The sequence below is a fragment of the Camarhynchus parvulus genome, chromosome Z (assembly GCF_901933205.1).
Source record: "Camarhynchus parvulus chromosome Z, STF_HiC, whole genome shotgun sequence".
Classification (NCBI taxonomy): Eukaryota; Metazoa; Chordata; class Aves; order Passeriformes; family Thraupidae; genus Camarhynchus; species Camarhynchus parvulus.
This window is the reverse complement of record NC_044601.1, coordinates 47,299,149-47,319,611: the sequence shown is the minus strand read 5'-3', so window position 1 is coordinate 47,319,611 and position 20,463 is coordinate 47,299,149. Positions and strand designations below refer to the sequence as shown.

The window sequence follows — 20,463 nt, the reverse complement described above, 5'->3', positions numbered from 1 at the left end:
ATTCTTGGGGTGGGAAGAAAGTAAAAAGAGAGGGGAGAGGGATTTCTGATGGAAATCCTAACAGTCTGAACTGCTTTTGCTGTCTGCGGTATAGTGCTTCCTGTAACCTATATGGCCCAATGCCAGCATGATATCTAATACACACTTGGCTGCTGAAAGTTCAAGCAAAGGGGACTGCTGTCTTGGAATATGCCAGGGAAGGAAAACTGAGTTCAAGTGCTAAATTGCTATTGAGCCTGAGGGAGACCATTAGTAACTTCAAAGAAATAAAATGCAGATTTCAGTGTTCTGTTAGATTCGGAGGTCGACTCATCTCCTACATTATCAAGGTGGGCACTTGAAAACCAGCAGACACACAGCAGATTAAAATGAATAGAAAAATAAACGAAAATTTCAGGCCTTCAGTGATCAAGTTTGGCAGTTGATTATCTTGGCAAGCATAAATCTCTTCCAACAAACAGCTCTTAGGGTGAGAGAGACTCCCATGCTACTCACTGAGAAAGATTTTACCTGTGGCACATGTGCACACTGAGGTCTCTTAGTTCTACCAACATAGGTGAAATGCCGAGCACTTCTTTACACCCCTGCCCTGGTGGTGTGGGAAAGAGTGTTGGTGACCCCAAGAGGCCATGGGGATATCTGGAGGGCATAAGGGCTCTGTTTCTGTCAGATTTTTGGTTCTAGGCCTCAGAGCCACAACAGATGCTGCTATTTGTATATAGAATGCAAACACAAAGAAAACATTTAAACTTAGCAAATGCTGTGTTCTCACTCAAACACAAGAAAAAAAGATAAAAGGAGCTCTTTTAAGAAAAGGGACTATCTTTTGCTAAGCTTCTATCTTTGGTGTTCCTGATGTGGTGGTGAGGAAGTAAGTGGATTTGAGTTGTGCTTTCTTACCCAGTACAGATGCCCTGCACTGTGCTGCTGAATAGCTCATGAAGCCACAGGAAATTCTCCCCTTCCTGCGTCTCCATTTGCCTTTTCCTTCAGGCTGAGTCCTAGTTCCTCTGCAGCTCCTCTCCCCCACCCCCAAACTGAAGGTTTGTTTGTACTATGGGATCAGTATTGAGGAAATGTAAGGCCATGAAAAGGTGACCTTGCAGCCCTTTTACCTCTGTTTAAGCTAAGGGAGGTGGTTGTTTTGGCCTCCCTTACTGAGCTGTGGTCATATTTCATTCCCTTTCTGCTAAGCCAGCATGAGTGATTGGTGGTTTGGAGGCAATGGCACTCACTGGTTGAATAGCAGTGGAGAAGGTTATGGTGAGTGGTAGGGAATAGATGGGATCTTGGCCCCTGCTTCTTTCAAGAACAGAATATTTAATATGGCCTTTCTTTCCTGACTCAGAAGCCTCCTTGAATTTACCACCTAAAATTGAATTTCTCAATTAGGAGCATTGACTGAACTTTTTATTGGGTCATCCTAGATGAAAAACACTCAGTGCTTTTTGGGGTTTTAAGGTAAAATGTGAGAGGTGGCTGTGCCTGATCAATGGCCCAACAAAGGAGAGTCTTTGTTTACTTCTGTACTGCTGAAAAATTTTAAACATTTGGCTTTTCCCTTATAACATGCTTTATCTTGACTTAATTGCCTGGGTTGACAGCCACCACATGGGAGCCCCCAGAGTGGTGACTTTACATGGCTGACAGCCAGCAAAGAGACAGCAGTGTCACTTCAAGGCTTGGGACTGATTTTACTTTTAGTCTACACATTTTGTTCCCTCCCAACTAATGGGCACTCTCACCACATACATAAAAATTATTAAAAACTAATGGTGAATTTACCATCTCCTCTCTTGAAAACAGCAGTCTGTAGGCTCACACTTCACTTCAGAGAAGTCTAAGCAGTAAGATCATACCAATATAATAAACAACCCCCAAATTGCTAACATTGAGCTAACAGACTGAGTTATTTTGTGGCTTCTTTTGGGGGCTAGTAAAACATCATGGTTGAGTGTCCCACCAGTAGTCCCTTGCTCTGTATTTCTGTTTCCAGATTGGAACAGCGCTAATGTCATCAGAGGTTTGCATAGGTTTGGTTATGAGTAAGTATCTATGATTTGTGTAATACATGGGAGAAGAAACATGAGAGTAAGGGCCTGATCCTCTTCCTCAGCTTGGGGAAGACAGTGATTAGGGAAATATTTTTATTCTTCTTGTATATGCATAGGCAATTCTAAAGGGAAAAAGAAACCCATGTGGGTTTTGAACCATCACCTGGTTGGAGTATTAACCTACTAATTCTTCTGCCTTAGCATAGGGTATCCCAGGTATGCTGAAATCTCTATATGTGAGCAGTTATCTGCAGTGATTAAAGGTATGAAGGTGAGCACTTGCCTCAGTGCACTGCCTGCTGGCAACCTTGCCCCTCTCAACAGCCATGCTTCCAACATGCCCCAAAACACACCTGCTTGTGTTAGCCTGCACCAACTGTGGTGTCCAGGTAGGATATTTGAAGCATTGATCTTCATAATGCTGTGAATTTTTCTCTTGTTTCTCATGCAGCATTTATGAGTGGGCCAGAGGCCATTTCCAAGGCACTAGGGCATGCAAAGTCTCCCCTTTCTTTCTGGACAAAGACCTACCTGCCTCTGGTCAGCTGCTTGCATTTGGTGGGGCTGGCAGCCATCCAGGGGGCTGAAGAGCAGCTGCAGAGGCAGGTCTGGGGCCCTGTGCTGTGGGTGCTATAAGCAGTGCTCCATTCAACATCTCATGCTTTTCCTGTAGCCAGTGTGGAGTGCTAGAAACACCATGTCAGCAGGCCTGAGCCCATCTCTTGAGCTGTCATCTGATTAAAATTGTATTACTGAATCACTGCACAGGCTGAAGGTGTCTGTTGTGCAGCTGCCAAGTGGGAGGCTGTTCCTTCACCTGTCTGTCAGGGAGCAAAGTGATCAAAAATGCACGAGTGGGAGGTAACCCAGTAGCATCCCTGCTGGGTTTGTCAGGAAAAATTTGCATATGTGGAAGCCTTCTTGGCTGAAGCTAGACTAGTATATTTGCACAGATATTTAACACATGAAGTGTTCGGGTAGCATACTGACACAGGTGGAAATGTGAGCAATAAAGGCAGGGTGCCTGACTGATGCAGTGTCCCTGGGCTGATTCTTAATCCCCTGTGGTTTTGCAGAGGATTAAAACAATCAGGATCAGTGCCACTGGGGATGCAGCCCCACCTGCACTACACTGCAAAGCTAGTCCCTCCCTGCTTTTACCCTTTTACCCTTTTTCTTTTCCTGTCTTAAAATGTTGCTGCTCAGTTGAGCGGCTCCATAGGAGCCTGTTGCAGTGCCACCTCATTGATCACAGCTGCTTAATTTCCTGTTTCTTCAGCAGTATTTAAAAGCTCTTTTTACTATTTTGCTAGGAAATGAGTAGATGGTTTCAGGCTTTGCAATGGAAAGTGGCTTTGTTAGTATATGCTCTTGTTTAATATGGCACAACAACAGCTGCACAGGAGACTGTTAAAACTAAAGCATGCCTTCATCTGGCTAAACAAGCCTGTGCCCTACCTCCTGTCTCAAGGGTTGCTTCCAAGGAAGAAGAAATGTTTTCCTCAGATCTGAACCCCAGCTCATAACGTAACATAAAAATGCCCACAATGAAAGGCTGGTCTGTTGGTTTTCCACAATGTTGACCAGGCAGCATTGCTGCAGTGTATAAAAACCAGGAGGAGCAATACCTTGCTGCAGTTGCCGGCCTGTAAAAGGGAAAAGTTCTTGGCTTACAAATACAAAAAGTCTTCTCCTATAGGAGAAAGCATTAATCAACTGTCTTCTGAAATATTTTTGCACAGTGATGCAGTCTGCTATATTGATACTGATGTTCTCAGTGTGCTGTAAGGTTTTGATTTGGTGTTTAAGGAGAAAAGAGTTGCTTTTACACATTTTAAGTAAAGAATGCCTGATGTTTAATAGGCTGTTGTAATCAGGAGATACATAGTAATCTAATAGGAACATTAAAATCTAGATCTCACAAAGACATCTTTTCAAAAGCAAGTAATTAGGGCCTGATAATAAAAGGTTATGTGGTCAAATTGCCTTCAGTGAAAGATGTAAAAATGTTCTCTGCTGACAGAACGTACACCAAAGAGTTATAGGTGAGGTCTCTGGGTAACAAAGTAATTTGAATAGTTTTCTGTTGTCATTCTTAGGCATCTGGCAGCATTGTGTGACATTCTTTCATACCTCTGTTTTGAGGATTCCTCAGAGAAGAGGTAACTGAGAACTGGCAACAACTAACAAAAAGGAAATTTTGAAAAATAATCATACTGATTTCAAGAAGTGGGATTGTGCTGCTTAAACAGTAGGAACAGCAGTATGTGTACAGCAGGAGCTGCAGTTTCAGCAGTGCAGCTGTGCACAGAGAGGGTGTTAAATCTAGAACAGTGCGAGCATGAACTCTGTGGATGTGCCTGTAGATGAGCACAGTGGAAAACAGCTTGTAATGTTTTCAGAGTGAATTTGTTCCTCCCAGCAGGGTGAACAAACAGCAGTAATTCCACAGGTAAGTTGGCTGTGAATTAAAAATCATTTATTGTACAGCAGCACAAAGAACTGAAAAGATTCATTGTAGAAAACTTGTTCAGACAGAGCACTCAATTTTTAGTCTCTGTTCTTTTTCTTGAGTATTGGCTTCTCTTCAAAGACACAGGGACAAACAAAAACTGATTTATTAAGAGAAAATCTCTATAATTAATATTTACTGTCCTCCTGCTAGACATGTCTCAAGGCAAACTGTCAACAGAAGATAGTTTTTTTTCACCTTGTCCCTTTGCATCCATGTTTCCAGGAGTAGAGGGGGTGGATCTTTCTGAGGGGTGTCTGGTTGCAAGTGGCTGAACAGTTAAGTGCTTTGGTTTGCTGTCTGCTGTTTTAGGCAATTTAGGCAATGGTTTGCACTGTTAGTGCGTGGTGGAGCATTATCTGCCTGTTTTGTTCAAGCTGTAGGAGTCATTGAGATGGGCTCTGTGACTGACTCTTCTGAGATACTGGGTAGCAGGAGGCAAAGCTCCTCTTTAACTGAGCACTCCTTTCTGGGAGAGTTGGGAAGGGACCCTGCACAGCTCAGGCAATGCTCTGGATATGGGAGCTTTGAGCTGAATATGCAGTGAGGGGCCTGTGCCTCTCCACTTGCTGTTAGCATGAACCGGAGGAGTGCCTTTCTCCTGTGGGTATTTTGAATTGACTTAATGGAATCACCTTTATTTACTTTTCCTGTCAAGCAGGAACCAGTTATTAATGAAATAAGAAATTGTGATAAATATTAGATAGTGCTAAGAGGCTCATGAAACACTTTCTGACTGCATTGAAATGGAGAAGTAGAAAGGAAGTTTATTAGCGAAAATGCTACTTTTTTTTTGTTTCATTATGCTGGTCCAGTATGCTGGTCCAGGAGTTACAAAGTTAGCTGTCTGAAATCAGGTACATACTCTAACTGTATTCAAGTCCATAGTCAAGGCTTTCCTCCAGATTTTGTTTTCATCTGTGAGAAAATAGATGAAGTTTATCAAATTTTATAGTGGCTTTTTATAGTATTTATTATATTTATATATCCAGGAATTTTCTGTACTTTTGAAAAAAAAGGTCTAAGTCAGTAAAATCCTAATGACTACATTTGGCAGCAGTGCTGTGCCTTTTGAGAGCCTGAGTTTTGGGTAATGGCTTTTCAGCTTGGGGCATACATTCCACAAACCAGTAGCTTTAAGAGTCGCTCAGTGCTCTAGTTTTGATAAAAAGTGATGGATGTGTCTTCTTGGTCCTATTTGTGACATTCAGCAGCCGTAAGCCGGTTTGCTGTTAAACACAGGCTGCCTAGGTTTGTGAGTGATGGAGTAATAAACTTAAAAAACTTCCATGTTGGCAGCAGCTATGCTGGCATTTCAGATCCAGCTTCTTAATTCAGTGATGGTGATTTTTACCTACCAAAGGGCTTGTGATTGTTAGAGAGAGCAGCAACTGGCCCATACCAATGTGCAGTCAAAAAGGTACATAGTGTGGTCATACTGGTTGCGCAGAACAGGAAACTAGTGATGAATAGAGGAGAAGGAACTGCTGGTGTTTAGTCTGAAATGGCTGCAGGGCTCAGCAGGATGAATGCACAGCTTATCCAGGTCTGTCCAAGATAAAGCAATACTTTATACTTAATGTATTTGGCCAACCAGCCAGGAAACACTGCGTGAAATTTGTCACTGGTTCTTAAATGTAAGCAGTGATGAAATCCCTCCAGAGAGAACAGTTATCACTCACTAATGGATTTTGCCGCCCCAAAGAGTAATGACATTTAGGTCATTCATGCCCATGGTGTTGTGTCATCATTAGAAAAACGCTGGAGGAAGGACTTTCTTTTGTGAAATGTCTGGCATTCACAGACATTAATTTTAGACAGTTAGATGATGGTTTTTGCATTTTGCAAAAATTAACTGCTTACTAGCTAGGACCCACATTTTCATTGTTGGTGAGGAAAATTTCATGCATCTGGCCAAATTTCTTTGAATGAACAATTAAGGAACCCTAACATACTGCAGAGAAGTCTGCTAGTCTAACTGAATGGAAATTATGAAAACAAGTCTTTAAACCTGTTCTTTGTAATCTCTTGGTTACAAGAAAGAAAAAAAAAGACTGGTTTTAGTGCACAACTTTTAGCCGACTTGTAGAAGGTGACAGCACTTTTAGCAGCTGTTTTCATCGGCATACCAGGTTAAATAAAGGGCTCTAAAGTGCCTGAAATGTAAATCAGAAATATTTATGGGATCTGGAAAGCTATATTAATTTTCTGGATAAACTGACTGTATTTAAACAAAAACTGTTTTTCATAATTTTCCTTTTAAGTAATTTTTTAACAGAAAGCAAATTTTGATACAGTGAGCTGTTCTTATGCTTAGCTCCTTCTTACATTCCTTGTAGGAGCGAGGCATGTGTTTAATTCATTGTGATTTTTTTTTAGTGCCCGTAAGAAAGCACTGTAGCCACTAGCATATTAGACATTCTGATTAAATCTCCTTTCTTTGTTCAAAGACACATGTGCAGGGACACTAATGTGACTTTCAATTTCTTTAATGAAGCCCTTCACTGCTTAGATGGTCTTCATAGAGAAACCTATGAATTTGAGAGACAATCACATGGGCAGAACAATTAGTCTGAGCATTTCACTTCCAGCCTGAGGAACACCAGACTGTTGGGGGTGCTTAGCAAGATGGGAAGTTGAGGCTTTTGCCCCTGCCACCACTGGAAAAGTGCTTTCCTTCTAAAGTAGTTAGTCAACTGTTTGGAGGATCCCAGGGTTACGTATGCACTGGCTATGGATACTTGGATCTGTTTGTTTGAGGCTGACTCCAGAATCCTTCTGTTATGAGAGCAGCTCACTGAACTGGCAGTATTATCTTTCTACTATGTCCTAATGTGGCCAGAAAAGTAGAAGTGTAACTGGTTTTTTGTGGTTTTGGTTTTATTTGCATTTCTTTTGTTTTGGTTTGGGGTGGGGTTTTTTTTGTTGTTTTCTGTTTGTTTGTTTTTTTCCAGGCAAGAAAATCAATGTAGGCAAAATCCAGAGGAAGACAGGCAAACACGTTTATGGTGAATGGCTAAAGAAAGTTAAATGAGGGCTAGCTAAATACAAAATCAAAAGTGGATGCAAGTATTCGTACATTTTTGAGAAGTGCAAGCATAAGCAGTAGGTGGAGATGCTTGAATATTTTGTATGCTCTGTATTGGTAGCAATAATGTGTGAGAGGAAAGGACATAGGAGGAGTACAGAGATTAAAATAAGGAATTAGGCCATCATCATAAAAAGTAAGCCTTTCACATACAACATAAATCACAAGGTAGCTTCAGATTTAGTTGAAAGACTGCCTGGCCTATACTAGGGAACAATCAGTAAAGGAAGATTGGATGGATGAGATGGCAGTTTTCTCCTAATCCTGGTAAATTATGAGTATTAGTGACCATAATAACAATTACGAGATGTGCTGCATTTGGTGTTAGACTGATTGTTTGTAAAACTTCTTTCTGTTTTTATTTCTAGGGCTCTTCCTTATCTTAGGCTTGATACTTTACCCTGCAGGTTGGGGATGCCAGAAGGCGATAAGCTATTGTGGACCTTATGCTTCTGCTTACAAACTGGGAGACTGCTCCTTGGGCTGGGCTTTCTACACAGCTATCGGCGGCACTGTGCTGACCTTCATCTGCGCAGTCTTCTCAGCACAAGCTGAAATAGCCACATCCAGTGACAAAGTGCAAGAAGAAATAGAAGAAGGAAAAAACCTTATCTGCCTCCTTTAACTCCAGTGGGGAAAAATACCAGCACCTGGATCTTTATCTGCTTTCCATTGACTGGGCAAGCAGATCCATTTACCTGTTTTTAACATTTGTGTGATTGAGCCCCATGCATTCCAACCCTGAACTACTGAAAGGGTTTTTCTTCTTTGCTGGGCAATGAGGATCAGAGAAAGGATCCCAAGAAAGCAGAATGTAAATACTTGGGGATATTTTTAGTTTCATTCTGTGATCAGGACACAGTGGAATATATTAATCCGACTGGGGATGTGAGTAATCACATGTATATAGCAGGAATGTTGTTAAAACTGAAAAATTCTGATTGATCGGATTGCCTAACCCACCTTGGTCACTTTGAAGAATTTGGGTTTAAAATAATAAAAGCCAGCACATTTTTTTTCTTAAGCAAAAGAGAAGCCTATTTTAATGAGGCTTTGTTTCCAAGGGCTCCCCTCACTGGTGTATATTTCTTCACCATCACCTGGTTTGGTACCATTTTCATGGAGGTGCTTTTTGGTACTGAACTTCCTAGAAGTACAGTGCCTTCTTGGATATTAACTCTATGTTGGAGAGAGCAAAGCTGACGTTTACACCAATCTCAAGGCATTTAAAAAGTCAAGTCCTTGCCAGGTTTCTCTCTCTTGAAACTTAAAGCACAAGGTGTGTGCAGCTTATTACTTGGCAGGTATATATTGTTTCCACTGACTAGACAGAGAAGCTGTTATTAAACTGGTTCTCACCTGATTCAGATAAAACTGAAATATTTCTACAGCCTTTTTTAAAACTTCTGAAATCCCAAGCAGACAACAGCTCCCCACAGCACTAGCCTTAATTGGGCTGCAGCCTCTCCTACAGCTGTGGATTCCACATTGTAATTCAACATTGTACCTTTTCTCTCATCAGTGAAACGTCATTCCCAGCCTACAGATCAGTCTGTCTCATGACCCAGACGCACATGAGTCATTAGGAAACTTAAATTTTTCAGGAAGCCTTTACAAATTCTATATGGCTGGGAAGATTTTTTTCCTTTTTTTTTTGTGTGTGTGTGTAGTAGTAGACCTTTTTCCAACTAAATCAGCAGAAATTAAACAGACGTTGCCACAAATGCCATTTTTTCTCAAAGCCAGCTCATTGTGTTATTTGTGGTGTTGCCTCACTTACTAGAACTACATCTGATACCAAGTTTGTAAGGTATTTTAACAAACAAAGGAATGATGCAACTGTGCCATAGGAGCATTGGGGATAATTGATCTGAGTAGTTCTAATTAAATACTAGGCGAATTTTAGATTCCTTTTCTTATTTCTTGGTAGTTTAACATCATCTAGTGACAGTGTTGCTTCACTATTACACTGAGCAGAGATTCTTGGTTTTGCCTGGTCAGTCCCTTAAAATGTGCCATTAGTTATTAAAAAATATTTACTGTCCAGGTAGGTAGCTGCTTTCAAGGCACTGCTGATGTGCTTCACAAGTCAAAAGCTGTTCAGCAGTCCTGGCAGCGGGCCTGGGGCAGCCTGGAGGATTGGCAAACAGAGCTGGAGCTGGGGTCACAGAGCTGGGGTCCCCTTCCAGCACCTGCTGCCCACCACAGTGACACAGCAGCTCCAGCCTGTGCCTCTGTGCCCATGGCAGCTGCCGCCTGTGCGCTGGACAGATACACAAGTGACCTCTGAGATGCAGTGTAAGAAGGCCAACTTTTGCCTGTATTCAAAAAGGGATTGTTTCAACTCAGCCTCTTCTTGCATTCACCTGCTCCTGCAACCCACATCCACCATCTTCTACTTTAAAACAGGGAACTCACTGTTCTTTTAAATATTTGTCTTGGTTTGGAAAGACAGGAGTCTGCTAAGGAAGGCAGGAGCCTCCCCTGAAATGGAGAATGTAAACCCTCCCCACCCCTCTGAATTGCTATAATTTTAAATTAAGGGGCTCTCAGGCAAAAATATGGGAGCAGGAAATAACAGTTCTTTAATAGGGAAGAAAAAAAAGAATAAAATAAACAATGCAGTCCACTAGAACAACACTGACAGAGTCAGAACCCAACCTGACACCCTGTGGGTCAGGGTGTGGGTGGTAGTCCGATTGAAAATGTGGCTGCAGTCCTCTGAAGTATCAGGTGTGGTTCTGTTGGAGCAAGGAGGATCTGTAGAGAAGGATGTATTCTTTCTTCTGAAGATCCAGGAGGAAGAGGCAGCTGCTGTTCCTCTGGGGAATCTTGTGGAAAAAAGCCGTGCTGGTGTTCCAGAATCTCAGACTATATCTGGGTAGCAATGCTTGGCTCTTCTTTCTGGGCAGAGCATCTCACAATGGGATGTTATAGTTCTTATCAGTCATGCACTGATATTCAATAGTCTGTTATCAGCAGAGGTCCCCTCCTGAGGGAGGTGTGAATGTGGTCACTCAAAGAGTGAGATAAGGCAAACTGCTCACTTGACAAAGGTAATCTGCCATACAGATGGTAATGGAAAACATCTTGCATTGCAATCTTCAACAATATTGAATTTATTGAATTTAAATTTAAATCCCCCTCCAAAAGTTATGGTCTGGGACCAACTGCCTGCACAAATCAAGATTTTAATGAAGCAAAATTACCAGTACAAAGTGGTGCTTGAGGGTTTGTTAAAATCAGAGCCCACACACCCTGTCCACACCTGTGTGTCTCATTGGCTTTGCCTCATACACATCTTCCACCTGAAGGACATGCACTGGGCTTGTACCTGGAGTCCAGCAAGGCTTCCTCCAGGCATCCCTCCTGAGGCCCTTCTGGAGCATGCACTGAACCTGGGCCACCAGCTCAGCTCTGCCCTGCCCTCGGGGCCCTGCAGTTGTTAAAGAGGGGGTAAGCAGTTGTATGAGTACCATATAAACCAGCTAAAGATTAATTACTAAGCAGATGTATGGTTTTAGCTTCCTTAGGTGGGTAGCAATCCAAACTCCAGGTCACCACTGCCAACAAGTCTTGACACAGTATTAGGGTGAAAAATGCTGCACTGGCTAAAGAACTTGATTAGCCAGGATCAGGTCAGGTTAGTCCTTACAAAGGTTGAGAGATCATACTCTGCTCTGGTTGAGAAGTACACAATGAACAACCTTCCTTCATGTTACTAGCTGACCTCTGCTGTGATCCACATGCTGCTTAAAAAAATTTCAATAGTACATTTAGTTGGGGTTTGCTTTTTTAAGTATTAAAGAGATTTTCAGTGGCACATTTTGCTTTTGTTGGCATTTGTAACCAAGAAGAACCAGCTTTTCTGCTTGTTGCTGGTATATTATCAGCTTGCTCTGCAACAGCATAATTAACTAACTTGCAAGAATATCCATGTTCACGTAGTACAGATAGAAGACAGGCTGGGAAGAAATACAGAGGAGAAATAATCAGAATTTCTTTTCTCAGGGTTCTGTTTTTCTAGCAAGTGATAAGGTGGTATATATAAGGTGAATTTTTCTTTTCCTGGATGAGGTTTTCAGGTGCAGGGTGCACTCATTAAATTTCACAGCTGTTTAAATTGCTCCTCAGCAGCAACTTCCAAAGGCACTCTGGGAAAGAAAAAAAGCAAAATCAGCTTAAAGCTAATTTAATTGATTTCATGAGGGGGCTGTAGAGTGTAACTGCTTCTTAATGTACATGCACTGCATAGGATCTAGAGGAATTTGCTGTGGATTCTTTAAAACCTGTGTGCCAATTAGTTCAGTTTAACTTTGTTTTGTGGTATTGAAGATTTCTTCAAACATCTGTGGTTTCATCAACTTCTTAAACTTATATCCAATAAAGTGCCATAGACCTTTTTTTTTAATTGTAGCATATTTAAATATATATATATATATATATATACACAGACTTGTGTGAGATGTGCAATACAAGGAATGGGTTTTGTGGTTTTTTTGGGGTTTTTTTGTTATTTTGTTGGGGTTTTTGGGTTTGTTTTTTGTTGGTTTTTTTTGTTTGTTTGTTTTTTTGGTTTTTTTGGGGGGTTTTTTTGGGTTTTTTTTTTTGTTTTTTTTTTTGTTTGTTTGTTTGGTTTTTTTTTTTTAGTTTTTGCTTTTAAGCAAGTGATTGGAAAAGGGACTTCCCAGGGAAGAAGTGGCTGGAGTTTGATGGTGTGGATATAGCCTAATGCAATAAAATCACTGATGTTGAAGACCAATACAACAGTAGTAATAGCAGCTTGAAGATTTAACAAAAATAGCTTCTAGATTGATTTGAATTACTCAGAATACAGACACTTCCAGTATGAAGCTGTGTCCACCTCTTGCCATTAACACTCAAAAAGCTGAAAAAGCTCAGCAACATTTCTTAGTGTGCTTTATTTGTAATGTGGCACTACAAAAAACATTGCTACTGAGCTATTTCTGGGTTGTCTATATCACCTTTGTATCTATTTTACTCAATAAAGTTCTCTGGATTCTGAGAAATTTTTTTTCAGCCAAATAATTTCCATTTTGCATTTTTACCCCCTCCCCCACTGAAGTTTCCCATATCCTAGTGGTAAATGGAGGTGACTTCAGGCCTTCCTTGAAAGCCATGGACACTGGTGCCTACACCTCAAGGAAAGGGCAGAGTCCAGCGAAAGCAGAGCAGGGCAGCAACGCATACACAGCTCCTCGGTGCAGGAAGAGCGGCTGCAGTGATCCAGCTAGAGTAGGTTTTGAGCCATGGTTTATTTGTGGTACTGTTTTTCTGTTCTTGACTCACCACTATGTACATTTGTTAGCATGAATGATGTACCTAATGTCTTCTTTTTAACCTAAATTTCAATTAAATTTGAGTTTTTTAACTTTTAACAGGAGTCTGACTACCTTAATACAAGCATATTGGACAAATTGAGCCAATCTGAGCTTTGATTGTAGCTTTAATAGCATTTAAGATCCCAGTCCAATGATGTATTTCAGATTCCCATCTGACTTAAACACTTACTATTGCTTACTTATCAGAAGTATGTGATCTGAAATTGTAACTATGTGTTATACAATACAATTGCATTAAAGAGACTTTCTAATTGAATATAGCTCTGACAAACTGTGTTTCCTTTTGCAACTAAAGCACTGCATTTCCTTTTTCATGAAAAAAGGTAGTAACAGATCTAAAATAAGTATTGCTTCATCATACACAGATTTTTAAAATTATGTTTGCCACAGTGTTTTAGCTTTCAGCTGTGAAGTGACAAACACAAGAGAAAGTGTTACAAAGCCAATCTATAGCAGAACCAGGAGCAAGGCTTTCAGTAGTTTAAAGAAAAGTCAGCATGTCACTTATTTGTCAGTTGCAATGGTCCACTTCTATTAAATTTATATATAATTATTCATGTGTAGTTTAATTACACTTCCAATAGTTCCTAAACTTCAGAGAAGTAGCTCTTAGTTACAGGTTGGAACATCTAGAAACCTATAGTCCAGAAGTTAGGGGATAGATGCCACTGAATGCACCACTACCACCATCAATTTATGAATTTCAAAACAGGTACAGATAGAGCACTTAGTCTCCAAATATAAAACACTGCTTAAAGAAATTATGAAGTACTGATCTGAACAGCTAAAAATATTACCTTCCTTTTTCAGTAAAGTTAACGGAGTTGGCAGTAGCACAGAGTTCAAGTCTACAGTTGTGTGTATTGTTACGCATTTCCGTATTCTTATAACTTGTTCTCCAAGCTCCAGCTGGGATTAGAATAGTGAAGCAATCACAAAGTGGATGTCTATTATCAGAGTGACAGGAATATAAAGATGTTGTCTTGTTCTGCAGTTCACTGAAAGCTTGTTTTCAAACAAATGCCTTTTACTTGGAATATCTTACTATCAGTGAAATTCTGAGAGCGTAGGAATCAGTATCTGTAACTGGCTTAAGGTATCACTCAGATATGGTGGCATCAGTAACTTGGTCTGACCAAGGTAAAAGAGAAAGAATGCCAGATTTAATCACATTGGTCTTAGGCTGGGGTCAATGATCTCAGGAGTATTTAGGTCTTTTCTATCCTAATTGATTCTGTGATTCTGTATTCTGACTACCTCCGGTTGTTCTCTTACCCTGGACAAAAAGTGTCACCCCACTGCCCAATGCAGGATATGTATTTTTTCTTTAAAAACATCATGCCCTCCTCTAAAAAGAACATCATGCATTCTTCTAAAAAATACAGGCACAGCAAAGACAACACTTCTGCACTAAAAAACAGCAACCATGCTTTGGCATGTGTACAATGACTACAGCTCAGATGTACACAACTCTTTAATAGGGCTAGAAACATGATAAAATCTACTGGCAGCATTGCCAGCTGGAGCAGTGGCAGAGCAGCTGATGCCACAGAGGCAGCAGTGGTCAGAGGCAGCTGTTCTGTAAAGTGGTCTGGGCTCCAGCCAGTGTTGCCTACCCAACTCCAGCTGTACAGGGTCACAGAGCAGAAAAGCCGAGTGCAGAGTCACAAGTAACTGCGGCCAGCCTGTCTTCCAGGCCTGCACCAGCCCTGTTTTTACTAATACAGCCTCGAACTCTATTAATAAAAATCAGTCCCAAATACTTCCCATCTCTCCAGCTGGAGGTTTCCCTTCTTAAATCATGGATATGACATAAAACCTGGTATTCTCAATGCTATAAAAAGCAGCTCCTCTGTACTGAAGTATTTTCCTTCATAACTGAGTGTAATGTAACAGGAACATGAAGGAGCACTCACCAAAAGCGGGACAGTACACTTATTTTTATATATATATATATATATATATATATATATATATATATATATATATATATATACACACATACACTCATTACTTAGTCAACAGGAAGCTCCAAGTGTATTGAGAGACTGTATTGAAGCCACAACTGTTCCATGTAATCATTTTCATCCAACAAAATGCATTATTTTAGTTGAGCAGTATATTCTTCCATTAAACTGCTGGAATTTTTTTTTTCCAGAACAAAATGTATGGCAGCATGAGCCACAAGTTACACATCCTTATCAATGCCTTTCTTCTTTTCCCCTCAGTATCATGTGACATCATACCTAGTTTAATCCTTGTATAAAGTTTCACTGGCTTTTGCTGCTGAGCTAGATCTGCACTACTGCCTTTGTCAATCTTCCTGATTTTTCTAATTATGAAAATAAAAGCTACTTGCAGACATAAAATTAATTTGTAGAAAAAATGTACAAACTAATTCATACCTGTTTTAATGTAAAACCTAATTAATTATCTGACCTACTGTGCCATAGTACAGATTAATAACCAGAATATTCCAGGTGTGTGCTTTTTACTTAGCAGAAATACTTCCCCAGAAGTATCACTGAGTATTTTTAATTACAGTTCTCTTAACCCATGCTTTTCTCTCAATGTGTGCATGCTTTTCCAAGTCCATGCTTACATTCTTGAGGAAAGTAACCTAAGCAAACCAGAGCACTATGCTATGTGTAATAACACTATATTATGTGTAATAATTCTAAACATAAAACATGACTGGATCATATGGCACAACCATGCTTACATTTACAAGAAAGTACAAAACCTCTTCCTTCAGTCTGCTGACACTGCCATTCTAGATCTGTAAATTACAAAGATCAAGTGGATGAAGAATGTCAATACTGACTGATGCATGCATGTAAAAGCATCTTCAAAAACATACGTCTGCCATCTCCCAAAATAATCCTGACCAGACCTCAGAGCACCGTTCAATGCATCACTGCAGGAATATAATTTGCAAACTTACCTACATCACAGTTGATGATGAAGTCACTCAGCCCTTCAGAGGAAACCCAGTAGTAAGGTGAGTACTAGAGAGCAGGTGCTGCAACTGACATTACACGAACAAAAAATCAACAGATTGTGCTAGTGACTAAAAAAAAAAAAGAGCAGGACCGCAGTAACACAGAAATGTTGATTCACTGGCAGAAATTAGGAAAATAAATACTACCAAGGCAAAGCTTTTTTCAGCAACTTCATTTTACTTTCAATAATGTTTTAAGAGTCAATACCTGTAGAATTCCATTCAGTCATGACAGAGCATGTTTAATTTTAACCCTTGTGAGTTTACAGCACAAGAAGGTAAACTGCAAGTATTTTAAGAATTTTCTTCGTAACAGTTGAGTAGACTAATTCTCTATAACCAGATTTATTGATAGTGGACATTTTGCTTCACCATTTCAGCAGAAATACAGCATCTATATACAGAATTATAAAAAGCAAGTCAGACTTTTACATAGATCATCCTCCCTGCACATGACCCTGACTGTTAGAAGAAAAATCCCCATTATTGGTCAAAACTATACAGAGCGAACACCTAGGAAAAAGTATTTTTTTGTTCTATGACACTGTGTTAATACAATAAATATACAAAACTTCTGAACTACCCAGACATGCAACAGAGGGACAGAAGAAGTGCATTTGTACAGAACCATGACATTCACCAAGATGGCTGAACAGTATTAGTAATTTACAAAATATACAAACATCCTCAGATAAATAAAAACTCCTAAATTACAAATCAAAGACTACTGACATTCCAGTGTTTAAACTTCATACCTTGTACTCTGTTTGTCACAATACTACAAAAAGACAACTCAAGTGGGCGCCATACTCTGATTAATAAGAGATTGTAAAATCTAAATTTTGTTAGATATAAAATATTTTTAACAATTTTAGCTTTCTGTTATCAAAGCTAAACAAACTTTTTCCTCCCTTTTGGGTTGCAAAGTGTCACAGATTTCTGGTTTAAAGAATTCACACGTGACACAACCCTGAATTTCACTCAGAAAGCTTAAATCTGTACATTCAACCCATGATATTACAAATCAACAATTCTTATACACAGAACATTACATATGTTTTCTCAAAGACCCTTCAAACATTTGAGAAAAAAAATCTACCTATCAAATTCAGGCTTTATTCCTAATATGTTTGCTGTTTTTTTCTGGTAATCTATGCTATTACGCAATCTTCAACTTCAGTTAAATTGTAAGGATGATGTCCCTAGGATTCCAATCCAAGAGATACCAAAAGACTTCCCTAAATTTAGATTTAAAAGTAATCCATAGCAGAGCTCCTAGATACAACCCTCAAGTTTAAAATATGAAAAGAACAATCTTGATATATAGCTTCTAGAATGATGGTCCCCCAATCTCAGCAGAGAACAGTGACTTTAATCTGGAAAGCTTAAAAAACATTCCACACAAATTTAAGTTCAATGTTAGCACGTCCACTATTATGACATTTTAACAGCCTTGTTAGATAGAATATTTAAGCAAGTATATTCATTAATGTGAACTTCAGCATAGGTGAAACTATGACACTTTTTCAAATTCAAGTGTGGTTTAAAGAATTTAGTAAATGAAAGGAGACTAATAGGAGAATTCATGCTACCACTATATTACTGATTCAGGGATTAAGCTAGGGGAGTATTTTTTTAAATGAGCTTCGTTATTATGAATACAGTGTATTGAAACAGAATACAGTGTACTGAAATTCAGTCCATTTTCAGAATGTGGAGGGGCCTCAGAACTTTATGCTGTGTTATGATTCACCTTAAGAGCTGAATTAATTTCAGCCATGGTGTGTACTTACACAGGTTATGGGATGTCATTTTTCCATTTTCTGGAAGAGTTTGAAAAACTGTGTAAGTATTGTATGTAAGTCTCATGAGGCAATCCAAATGTAAGGTCTTCAAAGCAGAGAAACTCTAGTATACTATACCAAATCCTGACTGTATTATATTCTAGAATATTGTGATAGTATGTGTACCATTATGGATTGTTAGTTTCACAGCATCAATCTAACCTCTTAGGCTTCCAATTCAATGAGTTAAAATCTAACTTTAATAAAGATAAAGTTTTATCTCTCCCTTTGCCAAATCAAAATAGTTTAAAAGCTTTTTTCCTATAGCTTAAATCACATCACAGAGATGGCTGTGTTAATATTAAAATTCATTCAAGTATCTGTTAAATGTCATTGCTGCAAGAGCCTGGTTTTAGACAATATACCTGTTAGAAAATTAAGTACTGTATATATAGTGTTTTGGACAGGCAGTAAACAGAGTGACTGTCCAGGATAGAGATTTAGTACCACTGTTAAACATAAATCTATACTTGAAAAAAATCCAAACAAAAACTAACAAAAAAAAATCCCAAATAAAACAAAAATACCACAGCACATAGAAGAGGGACAGGGGATATGTGAATACTGAAGTTAAAAATAGCAAATATATAATCATTTAGCTCTGTGCTTGAAATCACCAGTTAACTTCCTTAGACTGAACTATTCTATTACAGAGAATGTTTATGCCCCATAATAATTTCTCACAGGTAGAGAATACTCCATGGAAATACATACAAACAAATGCTATAAAATGGCACAGATAAATTCTGGACCAAAACACTACTTAAACAAGATCAGGTAACTCAACAGTATTCATGCAAACTTACAGGTTTATATCAAAAGACTTACCTTATAAAAAGAAAACAAAACCAAACAAGAAAAGAATTTATACTCTCTGCCTTACTTGTATTTGACCCCCAGCAGCTGCTGAAAGTGCAAAAACAATAGTCAAACCTAACTACATCTCTCAGTCACTGCTTACTGACCACTTATTACCCCACTTCTTATGGCAGAAATAGGGAAATCAGTTCTTGCAAAGAAAAATAATTAATCCAAACTGCTTTCCTGAACTTAAAAAAAAACCTGGTGTGAATTGCTAAAAAACCTTCCAGATTCTTACATTGATTTGATCATTATATACCAGAATTCATTCTCAGGCCAATTGTTGAAATTATTTATCCTCCATAAAATATGTAAAGCTTTACACTGCAGAATTCAACATGTTAAAGAAAGGGAAAAATTGGTTTTCTTCTTAAAATAAATAAATTCATAATAAAATAAACCAACCATTTCCCATTTAACCCATGCACAGCTGTAGAAGAAACAAACATGCTGTGTGAATTTTGATGTAGGCATTTAGGCAATACAGTAAGTGACTGGGAAATAAAGAACAGTTGAGGAGAACCAGGGTGACTTTGTTCCTCTACATCCGGTTACCCTTGAAGGCGTTCTGGGCCGCGCTGGTGGCCGCTGTTGAGGCGGCGTTGGCCGCGGCAGTTTGTACAGTTTTGTTGGACATCACTCCCGTGGCAAACTCCTGCTGCGCCTTCTCAAAGCTCGCGCCAGTCGTGCGGTACAGCCCGTGCACCTACAGAGGGGAAAAGCACTGAGAAAGTGGTGCCACGCTTCCCATTTCTTAGCAGAGCAACAGCAAAGTCTCAATGCAAAGCAGAGCTGTGAGGTGGGGAAATGTGATTTGTTCATGCTCTGTGAATACAGAGATGAGAACATGGAATTTTTCCCCACAAACTTTTGAATTTTTCATTGTCCTGCAGCACACACAATTTGACTGTGGGTGTTACCTGTAATTATCTGCAAGTTCAGAGGGGTCTTATCATGGTCACTAAAATGTGTGATGTATATTTGGTGAATTTTTCTTTACAACAATATGTAGAAACATTTTAGTTACTGTGATTGGTTACAAGAGTAAGCAACACTCTGAATGAATATTAAAAATTTCAAAATATCGTTATTACACAGTTACATATTTGCAGAACTGGTGTGAAGACCAATAGCTCTGCTTAATAACCAGAGGAATAAACAATATGACTTACAAACACTCTTAACAGTATGGCATATAACAAAATAAAAACCAACAAAACCTGACAAAAAAATCTGATTAACTTTCAATTATCTAAGTATTGAAATTCAAATGCTATTTTTGACTCAGTTAAATCACAAAAAGGTTGTTAAATAATACTATGAAGACATTTTCATTCCAGTGTAGCAAGAAAATTAATGTAACTTTTTTCTCTGTTATAAATGTGACTACTTCTCATCCATAAAGATAAACCAAGTCATATATGAATATGCAGATTTTCTGAAAGAATCTTTGATAAGGAAAGTGTAAAAACATATTCCACCATACTTTTGTCTTGTTTGTTTCTTCTCATCTATAAAGTATTTCTACAGAAGACAAGAAAAGACATCTCCAGGCACACATGTATAATTTCTAGTTTACTGTGAAGAGGTCAAAAGAACTTATGCATGTGTAAAATCCTTAAACCTAACTGTAACTGAGGTTGAATTACTGGAATCCAGCCAGGACATCATCATCAGAATTCTCAGTTACATTTATCTCAATGACTTACTACCGCATCAGTATCAATACTTAAATATTCT

General features: G+C 39.1%; 2 protein-coding genes and 1 pseudogene across 5 annotated transcripts in view; 2 read left to right on the top strand and 1 right to left on the bottom strand.

The window, feature by feature from the left end:
* The window catches only part of LHFPL2 (LHFPL tetraspan subfamily member 2), a 126,096-nt gene extending 117,399 nt beyond the window's left edge, over positions 1-8,697 (top strand). For all 3 annotated transcript variants that reach the window (XM_030968500.1, XM_030968501.1, XM_030968499.1), the window contains one exon: positions 8,023-8,697. In XM_030968500.1, coding sequence (XP_030824360.1) covers positions 8,023-8,279 — 257 coding nt within the window. In that variant the 3' untranslated portion in view covers positions 8,280-8,697. The remainder of the gene's footprint in view (positions 1-8,022) is intronic.
* LOC115915777 lies at positions 8,331-13,273 on the top strand (annotated as a pseudogene).
* Positions 13,274-16,176: 2,903 nt separating this feature from the next.
* Positions 16,177-20,463, bottom strand: part of SCAMP1 (secretory carrier membrane protein 1) — a 45,175-nt gene continuing 40,888 nt past the window's right edge. For both annotated transcript variants that reach the window (XM_030968332.1, XM_030968333.1), the window contains one exon: positions 16,177-19,429. In XM_030968332.1, the coding sequence (XP_030824192.1) occupies positions 19,265-19,429 (165 nt within the window). In that variant the 3' untranslated portion in view covers positions 16,177-19,264. The remainder of the gene's footprint in view (positions 19,430-20,463) is intronic.